Below are 21,343 nucleotides of genomic sequence, written 5' to 3' on the forward strand. Positions count from 1 at the left end.
ATCACAATGGTGTGATCACTCACCTAGAGCCAGACATCCTGGAATGTGAAGTCAAGTGGGCCTTAGGAAGCATGACTACGAACAAAGCTAGTGGAGGTCATGGAATTCCAGCTCAGCTATTTCAAATTCTGAAAGATGATGCTGTGAAAGTGCTGCACTCAATATGCCAGCAAATTTGGGAAATGCAGCAGTGGCCACAGGACTGGAAAGATCAGTTTTCATTCCAATCCCAAAGAAAGGCAATGCCAAATAATGCTCAAACTACTGCACAATTGCACTCATCTCACGCGATAGCAAAGTAATGCTTAAAAGTCTCCATGCCAGTCCTCAGACATATGAGAACCATGAACTTCCTAATGTTCAACCTGGTTTTAGAAAACGCAGAGGAACCAGAGATCAAATTGCCAACATCCACTGGATCATCAAAAAAGCAAGAGAGTTCCAGAAAAACATCTATTTCTGCTTTATTGACTATGCCAAGGCTTTTGACTGTGTGGATCACAATAAACTGTGGAAAATTCTGAAAGAGATGGGAATACCAGACCACCTGACCTGCCTCTTGAGAAATCTGTATGCAGGCCAGGAAGCAACAGTTAGAACTGGACATGGAACAACAGACTGGTTCCAAATAGGAAAAGAAGTATGTCAAGGCTGTATATTGTTACCCTGCTTATTTAACTTATATGCAGAGTATATCATGAGAAACGCTGGACTGGAAGAAACACAAGCTGGAATCAAGATTGCCGGGAGAAATATCAATAACCTCAGATATGCAGATGACACCACCCTTATGGCAGAAAGTGAAGAGGAACTCAAAAGCCTCTTGATGAAAGTGAAAGAGGAGAGTGAAAAAGTTGGCTTAAAGCTCAACATTCAGAAAACTAAGATCATGGCATCTGGTCCCATCACTTCATGGGAAATAGATGGGGAAACAGTGGAAACAGTGGCTGCCTTTATTTTTCTGGGCTCCAAAATCACTGCAGATGGTGATTGCAGCCATGAAATTAAAAGATGCTTACTCCTTGGAAGGAAAGTTATGACCAATCTGGAGGGGATATTAAAAAGCAGAGACATTATTTTGTCAACAAAGATTCGTCTAGTCAAGGCTATGGTTTTTCCTGTGGTCATGTATGGATGTGAGAGTTGGACTATAAAGAAAGCTAGCACCGAAGAATTGATGCTTTTGAACTGTGGTGTTGGAGAAGACTCTTGAGAGTCCCTTGGACTGCAAGGAGATCCAACCAGTCCATCCTAAAGGAGATCAGTCCTGGGGGTTCATTGGAAGAACTGATGTTGAAGCTGAAACTCCAATACTTTGGTCACCTGATGTGTAGAGCTGACTCATTTGTAAAGACCCTGATGCTGGGAAAGATTGAGGGCAGGAATAGAAGGGGACAACAGAGGATGAGATGGTTGGATGGCATCACTGACTCAATAGACATGATTTTGGGTCGACTCCAGGAGTTGGTGATGGACAGGAAGGCCTGGCATGCTGCGGTTCATGGGGTCACAAAGAGTCAGACACAAGTGAGTGACTGAACTGAACTGAACTGAACTGAAGGGCCCATTACAAAAAAAAAAAGTCCCTGGAGGCTCAGCTGTAAAGAATCTGCCTACAGTGCAGGAGATGCACGTTCAATCCCTGTGTCTGGAAGATTCCCTGGAGAAGGAAATGGCACCCACTCCAGTAATCTTACCTGGGAAATTCCATGGACAGGGGAGCCTGGGAGGCTACAGTCCAGGGGATTGCAAGAGCTGGTCATGACTTGGAAGTAAATCATGAGTAAATCACTACCATACCACAAAAAAGTTGTTAAAACAAGAGAAAGGATGAAAGGAAAGGAGGAGGGAGGAGGAAAGGAAGAAGTGAATGAAAATTCAGAGAAAACAAATCAAGTGGAAGAGAAGCAGAAAATAGTACATCAGATAGTTATATGCCCAACAGAAATTCATCTGTCCCTTAAAAATAAGGGTGATAGAGACCAAAAGACAACAACATCCACTTAAGGAATACAGGTATCTGATATGAAGTGTGGATTGTTTTAACGAAGATCTATCAGAAAATAACTACTTTAAAGGCATCACTGCAATTCAGTATATCAAAAGAGGTATCTTTTCCCCTGATATCATGCTCTCCTTCAACACTCCTCAGAACTCTCTATTGTGCTCAATTTTGTGAAGCACCAGCGAACCTGGCACTCCCCTGATATGCTGGCTCCCTTTGTTCTGATTTCTCTAACATGATCCATCCCCTCAACCTGTGTAGTCTCCAGAAATGTGGAACTTAACTTTCCAGCAGTCACTTTTTTCACTACCAACTTCAAAAATTTCTCTGGTCTCTAAACTAGATCACTTGTTTAGTTGTTGAGAGTCCCTTGGACTGCAAGGAGATCAAACCAGTCAATCCTAAAGGAAATCAACCTTGATTATACATTGGAAGGATTGATGTTGAAGCTGAAGCTCCAATCCTTTGGCCACCTGATGGAAAGAGCCGACTCATTACAAAAGACCCTGATGCTGGGATAGATTGAAGGCAGGAGGAAAAGGGGATGACAGAGGACAAGATGGTTGGGTGGCATCACCAACTCAAAGGAGTTTGCGCAAGTTCCAGGAGATGGTAATGGACAAGAAAGCCTGGCATGGTGCAGTCCATGGGGTCACAAAGAGTTGTACATAACTCAGCGACTCAACTAGAACAATAATTTCCTTGCAAGTTCAGTTCAGTTGCTCATTCATGTCAAACTCTTTATGACCCCATGGACTGCAGCACACCAGGGTTCCCTGCCCATCACCAACTCCCAGAGCCTACTAAAACTTATGTCCATCACATCGGTGATGCCATCCAACCATCTCATCCTCTGTCATTCCCTTATCCTCCCGCCTTCAATCTTTCCCAGCATCAGGGTCTTTTCCAATGAGTTGGTTCTTCGCATCAAGTGGCCAAAGTATCAGAATTTCAGCTTTAGCATCAGTCCTTCCAATGAATATTCAGGACTGATTTCCTTTAAGATGGACTGGTTGGATCTCCTTGCAATCCAAGGGACTCTCAAGAGTCTTCTTCAACATCACAGTTCAAAAACATTAGTTATTCAGCGCTCAGCTTTCTTTATAGTCCAACTCACACGTCCATACATGACTACTGGAAAAACCATAGCTTTGAATAGATGGACCTTTTTGGTTAAAGTAATGCATCTGCTTTTTAATATGATGTCTAGTTTGGTCATAGATTTTCTTCCAAGGAGCAAGCGTCTTTTGCTTTCACGGCTGCAGTCACCATCTGCAGTGATTTTGAAGTCCAAAACTATAAAGTCAGACATTGTTTCCACTGTCTCCCCATCTATTTGCCATGAAGTGATGGGACCGCATGCCATGATCTTAAGTTTTCTGAAAGCTGAGTTTTAAGCCAACTTTTTCACCCTCCTCTTTCACTTTCATCAAAAGGCTCTTTAGTTCTTTGCTTTCTGCCATAACCGTGGTGTCATATGCTGACTGTGTACAGTTTCTCCATATTTGGCAGCAAAGAATTTAATCAATCTGATTGTGTATTGACCATCTGGTGATGTCCATGTGTAGAGGCTTCTCTTGTGTAGTTGGAATAGGGTGGTTGCTATCCCAGTGGGTTTTCTTGGCAAAACTCTGTTAGCCTTTGACCTGCTTTGTTTTGTACTCCAAGGCCTAATTTGCCTGTTACTCCAGGTAGCTGTTGTCTCCCTACTTTTGCATTCCAGTCACCTATAATGAAGAGGATATCTTTTGTGTGTGTTAGTTGTAGAAGGTCTTGTAGGTCTTCACAGAACCATTCAACTTCAGCTTTTGCAGCATTACTGGTCAGGGCATAGACTTGGATTACTGTGATATTGAATGGTTTGCCTTGGAAACGAACAGAGATCATTCTGTCATTTTGAGATTACGTCCAAGTACTGCATTTTGGACTCTTGTTGACTATGATTTCCTTGCAAATGACTCCCCAAATTCTTAACTTCAGTCCTCATCTCTATTCTGACTTTTAAGACATACTCTTTTGTAATATATCCATAACAATTTTCTCCTCTACCATGGAAGTATTGTTTTTCTCACATGATTTGCTAATTTTTATTAACAGTACAACCATTATATCACCAACATTTTACAATGAATCTTTTCTTTGTAACTTCTTATTTATCCACCTTTCCTTTATTTATCTACAATGTATTTTGAGACCTCATTGTACTTTATACTTGAAATTACAGTTATCTATTTTAATCTCTTTTCACCAAGCCATTTGGCATCCTATAGCTAAAGTAATGTTTCTAAACACACATGTTCAAATTTAATAAGCTCGCAATCAAGTTATATACCAGGAGTCAAAAAGTCAGATGAGCATAAAGACTAGGAACAAATTAGAATGGGTAATATGTAGTGGGTGTGGTCAGGACTATAGCAAATAGGATAGTATGTGACATGCATATCCTACCATTTAGGCACTAGAAAGACCTAAGAGAATATACTGTGAGTCACTAATTTGATCTCTATCATTCTAAAGTATAAGCCCAACATTTACATGTTCTTTCTCATTGTCAGCTACATGACTTCTGATGTACACCAGAATATAGATATTTTCCTTATGTCTTAAGCCCTTGCTCACTATCTCTCTTTGTGGCCCTCTCTAACTGAACCCTAATAATGCAGCAAAGTCTAGTTTAAGTTACACTTCTCAAGGAGACACTATAACCACAGGCCACCCAACCCAAAGTGCCCCTTCTGTGAGCCTCTGCATTAATTTCTTTCTTTTTTTAGAGTAGTTTTAGGTTTACAGCAAAACTGAGCATCAAATACAGATAATCCCCATGTATATCCTGCCCTCATACATGTATAGGTTCCTTAACATCCCCCAGGAAAATGCTACAGTTGTTAAGGACCAATGAACCTACATTCACACATCAATTTTGCCTCAAGTCCATGGTTTACATTAGGGTTCAATCTTCATTTCATGCATTCTATGGGATTTTAACAAACATGTGACATGTATCCACAATTATATTACCATACAGAATATTTACTTTCACTGTCCTAAAAATCCTCTGTGCTCGGTCTTCATCCCTTCTTCCCCATTAATGCCTGGTAACTACTGATCATTTTACTGTCTTGCAATACATTTAAAGGAAACTTCTAAGTCATTTAATTGGAAAACTTTTTAAAATGTTTTCTCCAGTTTTACTAAGGTCTATGACATTGTGTAACTTTAAGATCCTGGGTCAGGAAGATCCCCTGGAGAAGGGATAGGCTACCCATACCAGTATTCTTTGGCTTCCTTGGTGGCTCTGACAGTAATGAATCTGCCTGCAATGTGGAAGACCTAGGTTTGATCCCTGGGTTGGGAAGATCTTCCCCTGGAGAAGGGCATGTCAACCCATTCCAGTATTCTTGCCTAGAGAATCCCCATGGACAGAGGAGTCTGGCAGGCTACAGTCCATGGGGTCGCAAAGAGCTGGACATGACTGATCAACTAAGCACAGGACAGAACAAGATGTAAAATGTGATGATTTGATATATGCATAAATTACAAAATGATCATCTCACTAAGGTTTGTTTAAATACCCATTACAACACATGATCATAATTTCTCTTTATTCTGGTGAGGACTTTTAACACTTACTCTCTTAGGAACTTCAAATATACAGTACAGTACTGTTAACTATAGTTGCCATAGTGCACATTACATCTCGAGTACTTATTCATTTTGTACCCTTGGAACAGTATCAGCCATTCTTTCATTGCCTTCACCCTTGACAAACAACAGTCTATTCTGTTCCTTTGAGTTTGGTTTGTCTTAATTCCACATATAAGTGATACTTCACAGTATTTGTCTTTGACTTATTTCACACAGAATAATGCCTTCAAAGTCCATTTATGTTGTCATATATGGCAGAATTTAATTTGAAAAATCTGAATAATATTCCTGTGTGTGTATCCGTGTATGTGTATGTATACATATATATATCACAATTTTTTTTTAATGAATTATTCCTGGAAAATGGTCTGGATGGAACTGTCTGTATTTTTAAATTTTTATTTAATTTTTAAGAGTTTTTTGCCATACCATGTGGCTTGTCAGATCTTAATTCCCCAACCTGGGCCACAACAGTAAAAAGATCAATTCCTAACCACTGGACTGTCAGGGAATTTCTTGCCACAACTCTTTATTCACACATCTATCAGTAGATATCTAGTTTGTTTGTATGTCTTGGCTATAAAAAAAAAAATGCTACAATGAACATGGGCATATTGATTTCTCTTTGATATAGTGATTTAATTTCCATCAAATATACATACAGATGTGAGATAGCTGGATCATATTCCGTTCAATTTTCATCTTTTAAGGAATCTGCATACCTTTTTCAGTAGAGACTTTAGCAATTTACATTCCTACCAACAGTGTACAAGGATGCCCTTCTTTCCTTATCCTTCCCAGTATTTTCTGACTTTTTGATAACAGCTTTTCTAATAGGTGTAAGGTGATATCTCATTGTAGTTTTGATTTGTATTTCCCTGATGATTAGTGAAATCAAGCACTTTTTCATGTACATCTTTGCCATTGGAATATTTTCTTTGGAAAATGCCTATTCAAGTCCTTTGCCTAATTTTTTTTTTGTAGTATCTTTACCTGGCTTTAGTATCAGGGTAATGCTGGCATCATAAAATGAGCTTGGGAATGTTCCTTTCTCTTCAGATTTTTGGAAGTGTTTCAAAAGGATCAATGTTAATTCTTTTTTAAAGGTTTGGCAGAATTCACCAGTGAAACAATCTTATCCCAGACATTTCTTTGAGACATTTTCGAATACTGTTGAGTCTCCTTAGTCATTAGTGCTGTGCTCATATTTTCTGTTTCTTCATGAATCATGTTTGGTAGGTTATATGCCACTAGGAATGTATTGATTTCTTCAATTAGTTGGCATCTATTTATAGTAGTCTCATGATTACGAGTATATTTTTTCAAAAATTCAGCTCTCAGTTTCATTGATCTTTTCTATTGTCTTTTAGTCTCATTTATTTCTGCTCCAATATTTATTATTTCCTCCCTTCTACTAGCTTTGAGATTCGTTTTTGCTTATTTTTCTAATTCCTTGAGGAGTAGTAAGGTTGAGATCTTTCTTTTTTCTTGCTGTGTTTCTCCCTATAAATTTTCTCTGTTAGAACTGTTCCCCCACCTCATGCAGTAAGTTCCAGTAGGTTGTGTTCCCATTTTGATTTGTCTCAATGTATTTCTTCTTCTTTTCCTTCTATGATCTATTAGTTATTTGGGTGTGTTATGCTTAATTTCCATATATTAATGTATTTTCCAGCTTTCCTTCTACTATTGACTACTAGTACCGTAACACTGTGGTCAGAAAAGATGTGATATAATTTCAGTCTTCTTAAATTTGCTATCTATTACCTATCATATGATCTATCTTGGAGAATGTTCCATGTGTACTTGAGAAGAGTATGTAATCCCTGCTATTGGATGAAATGTTCTGTATATGTCTGTAAGGTATATTAAATCATAGTATTGTTCAAATCCACTATTTTGCTATTCATTCTCTGTATGAATCATATATCCATTGTTCAAAATGGGGTATTAAATTTTCCAACTATTAGTTTACTGTTGCTTATTTCTTTTAGCCCCTGTTTCAGTTCTATTAATCTTTATTTCATGTATTTTCACATTCCAATGTTGGCTGCATATTTACAATTATTGTCTTATGAACTGACCACTCTATCATTATATAATGACTGCTTTTGTCTGGGTTTCGACCATTTTTTGGCTTAATGTCTATGATGTTTGTTATAAGTATAGCAGGGGTTTCCCTGGTGGCTTAGATGGTAAAGAATCCTCCTGCAATGCAGGAGACCTAAGTTCAATCCCTGGGTCATGAAGATCCCCTGGAAAAAGGAATGGCTACCCGCTCCAGTATTCTTGTCTAGAAAACTTCATGGACAGAGGAGCCTTGGTTTCTTTTGGTTACTATTTGCTTGAAATATCCTTCATCATCTCTTCAGTCTCAGTCTTTCCATGTACTTTTAGATAGCGTATCTTTTAGACAGCATATCTTTCAATCTTGTTTTTACACATTCAGTTACTGTATGTCTTTTGATTGGAGACCTTAAAACATTTACCTTTAAATTAATTGCTGATAGGTAGAGACTTGCTTTGTCCATTTGTTGTTTTGTGAATGTATTGTTCCATGAGTCTTCTACTGTTCTCATCCTTTGTGACTTGAGTATTTTTGTGACAGTATACTTTGACTCCTTTACCATAATCTTTTGTGTATCTACTATAGGTTTTTCCTTTGTGGTTACAGTGAGGGCTAAACAAAATATATTTATAACATCCTATTTTAAGCTGATAACAATTTTACTTCAATAGCATACTAAACGTTACAATTTTACTTCTCTCCCCTAACAGATTATATTATTTTAGATTACTGATGCTACTATTTAAATTTTTATAATGTGTAACAAATAAGAGATTATTGAAGTCATAAGTGAATTATGCCACAGCTTATAATGTTAGAGAATTTGACTTTGACTATATATTTACCATTACCATGAGTTTTACACATTCATGTTTTTATGATTTAAATTAGCATCTTTTCATTTTAGCTTGAAAAACACCCTTTAGTATTTCTTGTACAGCAGTTCTAGTGATGAAGTCCCTCAGCTCTTGTTTATTTGAGAAAATATTTATCTTTTCAAAGGAAAATATTTTCTCAAACAATATTTTCTCTCCTAAAGGAAAAGATACTCAGCTTTTGTGGCTAGAGTGGTCTTGGTTGAAACTTTTTTTTTCCCCTCTCAATATTTGAATACATCATTTCACATTTTCTTGGCTTATAATATTTCTTTTGAGAAATTTTGATAGTCATGTAGGCTTTCTTCACTCTTTTTGATTTTTACTTCTAAGACTGTATAATTTCAAAAGGCGTACATTCCAGGTCACTTGTCTTTCTTCTGCTTGATCAAGTGTGATGTTGAATCTCTCTATTCCATTTTTCAGTTCAGTCATTGTATTATTCAGCTCTAGGATTTTTGTTTGTTCTTTTTTTTAATGATCACTTTTCCTTTGTTGAACTTCTCATTTTGTTTTTCCCAATTTTGTTTAGTTGTCTTTCTGTGTATTTCTATAATTCACTGAATTTAAGAGGATTATTCTTATTTTTCAGAAAGTTCACAGATCTCCATTTCTCTAGGGTCAGTCCTTGGAGTTTTATTAATTTCCTTTGGTGGTGACATTTTTACTGGATTATTTGTAATTCTTGAGTCCTTGCGTTAGTATCTGCACATTTCAGTAAGTGGTCTTCTCTTCCAGACTTTATATGTTTGCTACCATAGGGTAACCCCTTCACTCATCAGCTCAATCTGGGGTACTACATGAGTCAGCTGGTAGAATTTTTTTGGTAAATGGCATTTGCTATTGGGATCCCCACTTGGGTGAGGCTATGGTCCATTATCTGAGGTCAGAAAGGGTATCACTGGTTGAGCTCCATTGCTGGGTAAAACTGCTGGCTGAGCTCCACATTTAAGCAGGGCCACTCGATAGACTCCCATATGGATGGGGCTTTTACTGTACTCTGCAATCAGGTGGGGTCACTGGTAGGATTTTGCAAGTGGGCAGGGCTATGGATGGCTTTGCAACTGCTCCTGGTCAGTTGGGCTGTGCTCCTTGAGTGAATGGCATTGCTGGCTGGACTATGTTCATTGGAGCTGCATGCTGTGCTCTGCACCAAGTGGGACTTCAGGCTGCACCCTATTGTTGGACAGGGCCACGGGCTGGGCCTCATAACATAGTAAGCTATTGGCTATACTCTGTTCTTGACTGGGCTGGGCTCTCTGATGGAGAGGGTCCTCCAACTGTATCCTGCAGTTAGGTGGGGCTACAGTCTGTGTTCTGCAGCCAGGTAGCAATAAGGCAGGATCACACCTTGCACTCTGCCATTTGGTGGCCACAGGTTAGACTTCATGGCTCAGTGTTGCTGTAGACTGGACTCTGGGACTATCAGAGTTACTGTTCAGGCTCCATGGTTATGTGCAGCCAGATAGTATGCATAACAGTTGGGCAAGGCTGCTTGCTTCAATCCATGAACAAGCATGGTTGTAGCATGGGTTCCACAGTGGCCTCAGTATTCAGGCTAGGCTACTTGGTGAGACTGGAGGTTATGCTCAGCAGGTATGCAGAGGTGCAAATCTGCTTTCTTGTCTAGACCAAACAGCATAACAGGCTCCATAGCTGGTATGGCTCATTGACTGGGGACCCAAATCAGGCAGAACTGTCCAATGGACTCCCTAGCCAGATGGGTTGACCAGTTTGGCTCTGAAGATAGAAAGAGCCATTGGCTGAGATCTCCGCATGGGCATTGCTACAAGCAGAAATACAGTTTGCCAGGATCTGAGTGCTGGTTGCTGTAATTCCCACCCCAGTAATCTCTCTCTCTCTTTAATCTCCAGTGGTTGAGTCCCATAGATTCCCTAGTTACCTCTAGGAAGTTAGCCCCAGTAGAGCACTCTTGGAAGTGTCCCACAATGCTGGGAGAGCTAGATGTCCACTTAGGGTCCTCTTTTCCCACTGGAGAAACTACAGGCTTGGGGGGCACTCTGGGTGCAGCACTGTTCTACTCTGGGGAGATGCAATGTGGTCAGAATGCAGCTGATCCCCTCACTCTTCCAGTGTGGTATTTCTTAGTCTCTGTGGCCTAGGAGGGTACTTTAGCCTCACCCGTGGGTCTGGTGCCTTTTCTATAAATAATGTGAGGGTAGCTGAAGTTGGGAAAGACTTGTATCTGCCATCTTGATTAGGAAACTTTCTTTTCTATACTAGTTTCTTCTTTGTTTTTGCCATGAACTCTTTAATACCAGTTTATAGATGCCTTCTCAGAATAAAATAAAATACATAAGAATGGAAAAGAAGCCAGTTATATTGAAATAGTTATCAACATATTACAAATATAAATTGTGACATAATAATAGTTCTCCTTCTTGACTAAGTCACTAAAAAATAAGACCTAGTGGCAGCTTTAATAAACAGTAAAATTTTGAAGTAGTAATGATTGTGAACAATATTTTAAGATATCTGCCATAAATTTAATGTGACAAGGAAATATTTATTATTTCTATTAGTGACACAGTTAGATGTCCTGTTAATACTCTAGGCACTTTGGTTTGTTGCCTATATTGTTAATCAGATGGAATACTAAATATTAGCTAGCAGGTAAAGAAAATAAAGATGCAATGTTTTTCATGTCTAAGTTCAGGAGCCCCTGAATTCTCTTGATGGGTCCTCCATGGGAACCCCTGCTTTATACATATCTTTGTAAATTGTTCTGCAGCAATTTTATACTTCCTTCCATGTTAATCATTTTTTTTTCTCTCTACCAACATGAATTTTCACAGCATTTAAGAATCATTTGCATGCACTAATATTCTAAAATAGAATGCAATTTTATTTTTCCCTCAATACTTGAATTGCTTTTTAAAAAGTGCTAATTTCTTTTCTTTTTGGTCAATGTTCTATATGTAAGTGTGCCTACAACTACTTCATTTTAACCACTGATGTCCTAAAAACACTTACTGGTCTTAAATTTTTCTCTCAATAGATCAAATTAAGTTACACTAAAGCATATTTTCAAAGCTGAAATAATAACAAGAATCACCTAAACTGAGTACACGTTATTTGGATCTAACTCATAACTGCATATACTAGAAGCTCCTCAACAATCTTAGGATAATGGTGTACTTTTTAAGTGTTTCTTTGTTTTTTATAAGCGTTTTAGGATCTTCAACTACGTCCATATAGTGAACTTGGCTTCTAGCTTAAATTAAAATATTTTGAAATAAAGGAGGCATTAGTACTTTTATTAATAACCTTAAATTTGGGGGCATGATCTTGCTGATTAAAGTGTTTTATTTTTATTTTATCAGTAAGGCATTCATCTTGTCAAATAACTAAAATCTATTAGCTTTCTGGCAGGAAAGAGCTTATTGACCCATACTACTGAAGCAACTTAGCAGCAGCAGCAGCAGGAGAGATAATACTGTTGTTTATTCAAGTCTCTGGAAAGCAATGTGTCCTTAAAAAAATTGCTTTTTGTTGTAATGAGAAGACAATGATGTCACATAAGCAACAAACTATGATTATGCATGGATGGAGTTTAGCACTGTAATCAGATAGAATTTACAACAAAGTTAATCTGATGATACATATTTAATGCTATGCATTATCTATGTGCTACATGGTAATTAGACACAAATGGTAAACAGCTCCTTTGAATGGCAAATTGATGTTACTTTTGCATCACTGAAGCAAATCCTTTCTAGGATGGGAGGGAGAAAGGCAGTGGTGATTCTAGTCTTTTCTCCTGCCTGAGCAGGAAACAGTCTTCTTTGGGTACTTGAAAATCAAGTAACTCTTGCCACCCAGGACCTTCCTCCTCATCAGAAGATACTCAGACATTGAATTTGTCTGGATAAATGCGATATTAACTTTAATAACTCAGATGAGTTATTCACCATTTGTGCCTCGTAACCAAGCACCACAATTCCAATCAGGCATATTATTAAATTACATGTTAAACTGTTTTCTCCTACAAGCACAACTAAGAAAATGAGTTTTGGTTGAGCAGGATAAGGAATGAAAGGAAATTTTAGAGTATCTGGCATTGAGGAGGAAAGGAAGCCAGCTGGGGAAAAAAAGTCCTCAGTGGCATGTTTTCAACAGAGGGAAAACTCAAAATTTGTGGGGCAAAGGATGCAAGCGAGATGTGAAAAAGAGAAAGATTCAGGCTTAGAAAAAACGAATGGACATCTAGAAAAGAGGAAGAGACAAGAAAAAAACAGGTTAACACAACACCAGCAAACATGAAATGCATGGAGGCATTGGGTATAACACAGAAGGAGCTGGCCAGAATCAGATTTTGTGATTCTCCTTCACTTACCTTCTAAGATTTAGCATAATAATGTGATTTCACAAGCAGTCTTTTTGACTACCTGAACTTGTTGCAGTGAAAACCTTTGTGGTTCAGTGGTGTCTGACTTTTTGCAACCCCATGGACTGTAAGCCCAGCAGGCACCTCTGTCCATGGGGATTCTCCAGGCAAAAATGATGGAGTGGGTTGCCATGCCCTCCTCCAGGGGATCTTCCTGACCCCAGGGATCAAACCAGGGTTTCCTGTATTTGCAGGCAGAGTCTTTACCACTACACCACCTGGGAAGCTTTGATTGCCTAGTGGTTAAGATTAAAGGAATTGAATTCACGAATGCAGATATAATTTACTGCCATCTCCAAACAAAGCAATTCATTCCTCCCAAGTGGACCAGGCAATTTAAAGAGAAAGACAAATATGTATTGTTAATGCTACAAAATCAAGTGAAACACACACACACACAAATCCCAGGTATTACATTTCTATACAAAAATTGTTAAAGTTTATTGCATATTAGAGGGCCATTCATCAGAGAAGGCAATGGCAACCCACTCCAGTGTTCTTGCCTGAAGATTCCCATGGACGGGGGAGCCTGGTGGGCTGCCGTCTATGGGGTCGCACAGTGTCGGACACGACTGAAGCGACTTAGCAGCAGCTGTAGCAGCAGAGGACCATTGATAAGTGAAAATCCTTCTGTTTCTTATATTCTTTAAACAGTTGAAAACATGACTTAAAAAATAATAAATGTTTTTAATATTACTGGTAAATAAACACTATGGTATTTGTTTTTTTTTAAAATAAATAAATATTATAGTATTTATTTGTATTATAAATACCACAGTAGCATTCTGCATATTTACATTTTTTTAAATTTACTAAGGCATGTGAAGGAAAACCTACAGTTTTAATCGGCAAAATAAATGTCTGCATTGATTAATTCTTCAAAATATGATAGTCTTTTACTACAATTTGACTATACAGAAAAAACTAGAAAGCTTCAAGTATTGAATAGGAGTCAGACATTTGTTTGCCTTGTTGTACTTTGAAATGAAACTGGAAAAAATTGGAAAAAAAGAGGGAGAACTAAGTCACATTTAGGCTTCTTAACTTGCTCATTCTGATTATTGGGCAAAGAATCATGTCACTAAGTCAGGCAGGACAAATGTGATCTGCTCTCTGTTTCAAGTCAGAAAACTGTGGACTTACTAGTCAGACAAAGAAAACACATTTTTCAAAAAGGGGATTTCTTAGCACAGTGTAACTTTTGTTGAGGTTAATAAATGTGTGTCATGATAATAAACAGCCTACATAAACTCATTAAACCTTAGTCCTATAGGCCCTATAGCATAGGGAATAAACTATATCTATGTTTAAAACATACATGAGGTGAACCGGAATGCAAGCCCACACTACACAATGGAGAAACATCTACATGGACACAGCCAGCTCAAACAATAGACACTGGGGCTCTCAGATTTGGAGACCGTCTAAGGGAGACAGGACAGAATTATTACAGCAGAAACTAGTTGATCACCTTAAAATCAAAGCAGACCACATGATTCAAATACAAACAACAATAACAAAAAGCCTACAATGACTATGCCCATCAATGAAAAATCTTGCAGTTCCGCCCTCTAGACAGGGTCAAACAAAAGCTGCCAAGAATTCTAAGAATTAGATCTAATAGAGTGCTTTATTCTAACAAGCAGTCTCTTTGGTATAATTCTCATAGTAACCTAGTAATCTCAGATGAGGAGATAGGGCTTTAGCAAACTGACACAGTTTGCCCAAAGGAGGCAAAGTAATAGAATAAAAAGAGCAATGGCTTTAGAGTCATGATAGGATTTGTTTTGAGCCTCAGCTCTACTACTTTATCACTTAGCAGTTAAGTCACAAGTGGGCAACTTCTCTAAGCCTCAGGTTCTTGATCTGTAAAATGAGGATAACAGTACTTATTTCATAGGACTGTTGTAGGATTCAAGGAGATAAAATACATAAATTGCTTGGCACAGTTCCCAGCACATATTAAGTGCCTAACAAGGGATAACTTAACCATTTAACCACTGATCCTGAGAAAGCTATTTAACCTCTTGACCTGTACACTTTTATTTTCATGCAATGGTACTGACAATATCTATTTAAAAGAGTCATTGGGATGATAAAATATATGCAATTTTGGGTACAGGAATGATGTGTCTACATGTGCACAGACTTAAAACTTAAAAGGACACATATCTAATAAATGGCAGACACATACCTAGAACCTGATTGTCTATGTTGAGTCCTCTTACTATTCACACAGATAGATACTCCTAACTATTATCCAAACATAGAAGAACATTTTCACATAACTCCAATGAGAAGACAGCAATCTAGCAATTCCCATGAAAATGAGATTTAAAAGCAAAATATGCAATTACCTGAATTAAGGGCTCACTCAACATGCTTTCATTAACCTCCAGAATGACGTTTTTTATTTCTTCATATGGCATACGATACGATCCTAGGAAGATAGCTAAAATAAAAGTTGATTTTATTAAAAAGAGAGCAGCACCACAACTTTAAAGCCCAAATAAATACCTGATTTCCATTTCATAGACTTAAAATATGAAATCTCTCACTAATATTAATCTACATAATTATGAACAAACAAAAGTAGTTTCCATTAGCTAAGGCTCTAATGTTTAGAGCTCATGCGTATTTATATGTCTGTGTGTATATTTAGCTGCTAAGTCATGTCCGATTCTTTGTGACCCCATGGAGTGTAGCCCACTAGGCTACTCTGTCCATGGGATTCTCCAGGCAAGAATACTGGAGTGGATTGCATTCCCTTCTTCAGTGGACCTTCATGACCCAAGGATTGAACCTGGGTCTCCTGCCTTGCAGGAGGATTCTTTACCATCTGAGCCACCAGGGAAGCCACGTGTGTATTTATATGGAAGATAAATCTACTAACAGCACGGATAACTACATGCTTAGGCATTTTAGATGAAGCAAATACAAAATAACCCATGAAAAGTTAGAAACTGTATCTCAAGTTAGCTTTTTAATTCAACACTGAATTTACTGTGGAGATTGTCAGAGGCATTCAATACAGCACCTCTCAAGGAAGACAGTAAAGTAACCTGACACTAAAAAAAAGCTATCAGTCTACTTTGAAGTTCTCCCACATAAGAAAAAGTTAAAGTGTCTGAATCATCAAATGTTCCCTAAATCTTTGATGACATTTATGCAGTATGCTATTAGTTGCTTTTTATGTTGAATCACGATTTCCCTTGTCAACTTTTTATTAATTGGATATATATTATGTCATATGGGAATAATTCAACAAATTATACCTAGGAAAGTTCACACTGACTCAGAAAACATTGCTCAATAATACATTTCACTTTCACCTCCATTGAACATACTTTTTAAAGAAAATACATGTGTTCTTATCCCCAGAACATGAATATGTTCCAAAGAGTTTTTTTTTTTTTCATGGAGAAGTCTATATGGCTTAACTGTACCTAATGAAAAGCATACTTTCTGTCCAGGCAAACAATTATATAGACATAAACACCAAATGAGATCACCAGAATCCAAATAAATAATGTTATGAGATATCAACTAGCAATTAAAATCATTTTGTGTTTCTTTAAAAAAAAAGTGCTGAACATCCACTTTATAAAGGAAAATAGACTGTCAGATAAGCAATGTACATATGCAGAACAATTATTAGGAGACTGCTTTTCTGAAAGCAACATTCCTACTGACAGAAGAATAAGAATGATGAGTTATTTTAATCTGATTCTCTATAGCACATTCTTTCACAAAATAAACTCCCATGGTATTTCTTTGCATAATTAGAAATGCTTGATGTGCTGAATTTCTCAAGCATAGTGTTTTAGTATCCTTAGAATATAAACACAGCATAATGTGGTGCCAAAAAAAATGCTGAATTTAATATAGAGGGAAGACTATATATTAAAAAAGAAAAAACAAAACAAAACTTCAGGCCTGAGTAAATGAAGATGGGTTTAAATGTCCAGCTACTTTAGCAAAAGTTTACTTAATGGCTGACTGGTTTGTTAAAGGCTTTAAGGTCCACTAACCAATTTTATATGGCAGTGGTTAACAACTTAACTCACTCACATCACAATTCCTTCAAACACAAAGCAATAGCAATAAAAGGATTCAACCAATGTGACTAGTGAATACTCTAAAACCATCACTTCTCAGGTCTAGGCAGAAGAAAATAAAAACACCACTTTTCAACTCTGCTTTCATTCTCACTTTGGCCTCTTAACAATGCAGAATTCCAAAGCCTTTTATTCATAAAAGTTCCACCTGGCCTGGCCAAGGCTAAATTATAGAGGGAGTCCATTCTGGCTGAATGATAAAAAGGCAACCTAAATCATGTTTACACCAAATTTTGTTTCCAATAGATGTTAAATATACCTGCTCAAAGAAGTTACAACTTTGCTTTAAAAACGTCCAACAATCCCTTATCACTACCATCACCACCACTCCCTAGGTAGAAAATATCACATACAAAGGTTCTGTGCTGTTTTGGGATCCAAAATTCTCAACTCTTTCACTTTCTTCTTTGTAGGTATGGTCTTCTTTTCTTCTAAAGCTTCTGCATTCTTTTGAACTGAAAGAAAAATGTTGATAGATAAATAATAATACTGCTAATCCAAATACATGGACTAACATGAGTAAGGCATATTAACTACATTAATAAAACTCATGCCCAAATCCGTAAATAGGTTTATTTCATTAGTTCAAGGAAGAGGATGAACATAAAAATATAGACCTGTTTAGAGTTTTCCCTACAAATTAAATATTAGCACTTAAGTAGAAAAGATAAGCCAAATAGAACCAAAAATCAATTGCTGCTTCTTAACTAATGTGGACCATTAATCACTGCTTACCAGGTTCCTACAGCAGCACAGGAATTAAACATATAGTAAAATCTCCCTAATTTGGACTAATTGAGGAAAAAGACAAACATGTATTTATCCTGAAATATGCTAAAATTAAGGCAGGTTTGAAATTGCTTCAAAGTTATCTAAGGTAACTTGAAGGCTAAACAGGTCGCCATATGAAAACCCCTACTGAGACTGCTTTGCAGAACAGATATTAATCATTTGCCAGTTAGACAACAGTTAGTACCTATTTGCACACTCATAATGAAGGAATCTCAAAGACAGGGTGTTTTGAGTAAGTTTCCTTTGTCTCCTTCACCATATTTTAGTAATATTTGCTTTCTTTGAACAAAAGATTTATTTACCCTACATTCAGAAGGTAACCCTTGAGTTCCAAACAGTTAAAATGTCTTGAAACTGTGAAGGGTGACAGTGTCATGGAGGCGCCTTAGACCTCCCCCAAAAAAGTCTCCCTGATCACCCCCATCAGCCCTCCCCTCAAAGAAGCCATCTCTCAAACCAAAGTGAAAAACATCATGCTGTCTGCAATGAAAAGGAGGCTTTATCTCAAATCCCTTAAGCCCTCCTATACAGAAATTCTACAGCTACCATTATATTCCTGTGTTGGCAGTTTACCTCTGCTAATATAAAAACAGGGTTGTAGGTAATGGGACCATGAAAAAATATGAGAAAAGTAAAGGCAACATTTTCCAGTCAACTAGAATGATATGCTCTTGTACCCACACTCTTGCTGCCAAATTTTACCACAAAGTCACATGACCATTATCATGCTGGTTCATTATTACTTTTACAAAGTATAACTTTATTTTCAGGCAATTACTATTTTTGTTATATTTATTTATCTGATCTTTGTTAAGGAGATCACAAATGAGTTACTGATTTGCTTATTTTCTTTAGAGGAAAAGTAACCCACAAACACAGTACTTTTTTTTTTTTTTTGGCTAAGGTTTGTGTTCACAGATATGTGCATCTGGAAAAATTTCTACAAGGCATCAAAATGTTGTGGTCCATTAAGACTCCCTTTGTTTTATTGCTATAAACTATAGAAAAATTAAATGAACTTACTAAAGAAATCAAACAAAAATAATCACTAAAAACCTAGCAGTGCCATACTTTCCAGGTATGATCAATTTAACATAATGCAGAGTTCAAACAGGCTAGATAATTACACTTGACAAACATGATCTTATGGGAGTGAAAAGTAGTTTGCCATGTTTACTCAAGAAAAGAGAATTACTGGTACTGCTAGAAGAAAAATGACTTTCAATATATTTCTTAAAAAAAATCATCACAAGTGTTCCTCAAAGGATCTAGGAGCCCAGTGTATTTCCTATAAAATAATCAGCATATTAATTTATCCTAACTTTCAAGACACTTTCAGCTGAAGACTACTCTATATAAAGAAATGACAGTTCAAGAGTGAGGCCTTTTGTCATAAGAAAAAACTTAGCTGAATTTTACTGAAATTACTTGTAGAATCTTTTAGAAATGTGTGCTAGTCAAACAAAATAGTCAAGAAAAATATCCTAATCATTCAATATGCTTTCAATCCCAGTATGGGAGACTAATTAAGAAAGCACATATACAGTGAAAATCCTATACAGTATGAAAGACACACTATGATTATCCTGCAAACTAAGAGACTCCTGAATTACCCAAACATACATAATGGTCATTTTGTGCATCATCATATTTTTGCTTTTTTTTTAATTAAAGTATATTTCAATCTCTCCCCTTTTCAAATAAACAAGCTACTTAAAATGAAGATTAGATCTCTTAAATGCCTAGAGTTCACAGTTTTATTTTCTGAATCCTTACATATTTTCCTTGTATTATACTTTAGTTTATCTTGAGTTCAAGAAATGGGCTTCCCAGGTGGTGCCAGAAGTAAAGAATCCACCTGCCCATGCAGGAGAAACAGGAAACCTGGGTTCAAACCCTGGGTCAGGAAGATCCCCAGGAGTAGGAAATGGCAACCCACTCCAGTATTTATACCTGGAAAATCCCATGGACAGAGAAGCCTGGCAGGCTACAGTCCATGGGTTTGCCAAGAGTCAGACACAAATGAGCACTCACACATGTACAAAGAAATGAATAGAATTCCATGAGTGGGTACTGCTGAACTAAGGATCATTAGAGCAAACCTTGTTTAAAATAACTTCTTCACTAGACAGGCTTTCGGGAGCAATCATGTTTTCACCATGATCACTAGATATTAACCAGTGGCTCTTATCACCTTTGGGGGTTTCCCTGGGGGCTCAGCAATAAAGAATCCGCCTGAAATGCAGGAGACATGGGTTTGATCACTGGGTCAGAAAGATCTCCTGGAGGAGGAAATGGAAACCCGCTTCAGTATTCTTGCCTGGGAAATCTCATGGACAGAGGAGCCTGGCAGGCTACAATTCATGGGGTTGCAAAAAGAGCCGGATATGACTTAGTGACAAAACAACAATAATTATTGCCTTAGCAATCACAAGCACAGGCTTAGAAAATAGAGAATTTCAAGAGAGGTAATGATATATGAAATTTATCTATATAGTATCGAAGCTTTCAAACATTCAAAAGTCTCTGCTTTCATAAAGACCAGAAAATGCCACTTGTCTTAAGATTCTTTTATTTCAAATGTTTCTAATACTTGTAAAACTTAAATATTCCATGACTTAAATTAAAAATGGGTAATTCCACGACTCAATTAAAACTCAAATAGATATTTTTCCAAAGAGGACATTTGGAATGAACAACATAAAAAGATGCTCAGCATTGCTAATCATGAAGGGAAATGCACAACGAGATATCACCTCACGCTTGTTAAGATGACTACTGTTAAAAAAAAAAAAAAGTGTTGGTGAGGATGTAGAGAAATTGGAAGCCTTGTACACTGTTAGTAGGAATGTAAAATGGTGCAGCCACTATGGAAAACAATACAAATATTCCTCAAATAATTAAAACAGAACTACCATACAGTCCAGCAATCCCACTTCTGGGTATATATCCAAAAGAACTGAAATTCAAATCTTGAAGAGTTATCTAAACTCCTATGCGGACTGCAGCATTATTTACAATACCCAAGATGTGGAAGCAATCTAAATGTCCATCAAATGATGAATGAATAAAGAAAGTGTAATATATACATAGAATGGAATATTATTCAACTTTAAAAAATAAGGAAATCCCACCATTTGCAACAACATGGAAGAACCTGGAAGTCACTATGCTAAGTGAAATAAGCGATTCACAAAAGCACAAACACTGCAATGATTACACTTATGTAAGGAATCTAAAATATAAGACTCATAGAAACAATGTAGAATGGTGTTTGCTAGGAGCTGGAGGAAGGGAGAAATGGAGAGTTACTGTTCAATGGATCATACTAGTTCAATGAGTTCTAGAGATCTGTGGTATAACACTGAGCCTACAATTAACAATGCTGTTGCTGCTGCTGCTGCTAAGTCACTTCAGTCGTGTCCGACTCTGTGT

The 21,343-nt window shown here is 37.2% G+C and overlaps 1 protein-coding gene across 4 annotated transcripts in view; it reads right to left on the bottom strand.

Annotated features, from left to right (window-relative positions):
* Positions 1–21,343, bottom strand: part of DIAPH2 (diaphanous related formin 2) — a 982,036-nt gene that overhangs the window by 528,433 nt on the left and 432,260 nt on the right. For all 4 annotated transcript variants that reach the window (XM_027534395.1, XM_027534394.1, XM_027534393.1 and 1 more), the window contains 2 exons: positions 17,470–17,571; positions 15,356–15,450 (listed from right to left, as the gene is read on the bottom strand). In XM_027534395.1, coding sequence (XP_027390196.1) covers positions 15,356–15,450; positions 17,470–17,571 — 197 coding nt within the window. The remainder of the gene's footprint in view (positions 1–15,355; positions 15,451–17,469; positions 17,572–21,343) is intronic.

The sequence above is a fragment of the Bos indicus x Bos taurus genome, chromosome X (genome assembly GCF_003369695.1).
Source record: "Bos indicus x Bos taurus breed Angus x Brahman F1 hybrid chromosome X, Bos_hybrid_MaternalHap_v2.0, whole genome shotgun sequence".
Taxonomy (NCBI): Eukaryota; Metazoa; Chordata; class Mammalia; order Artiodactyla; family Bovidae; genus Bos; species Bos indicus x Bos taurus.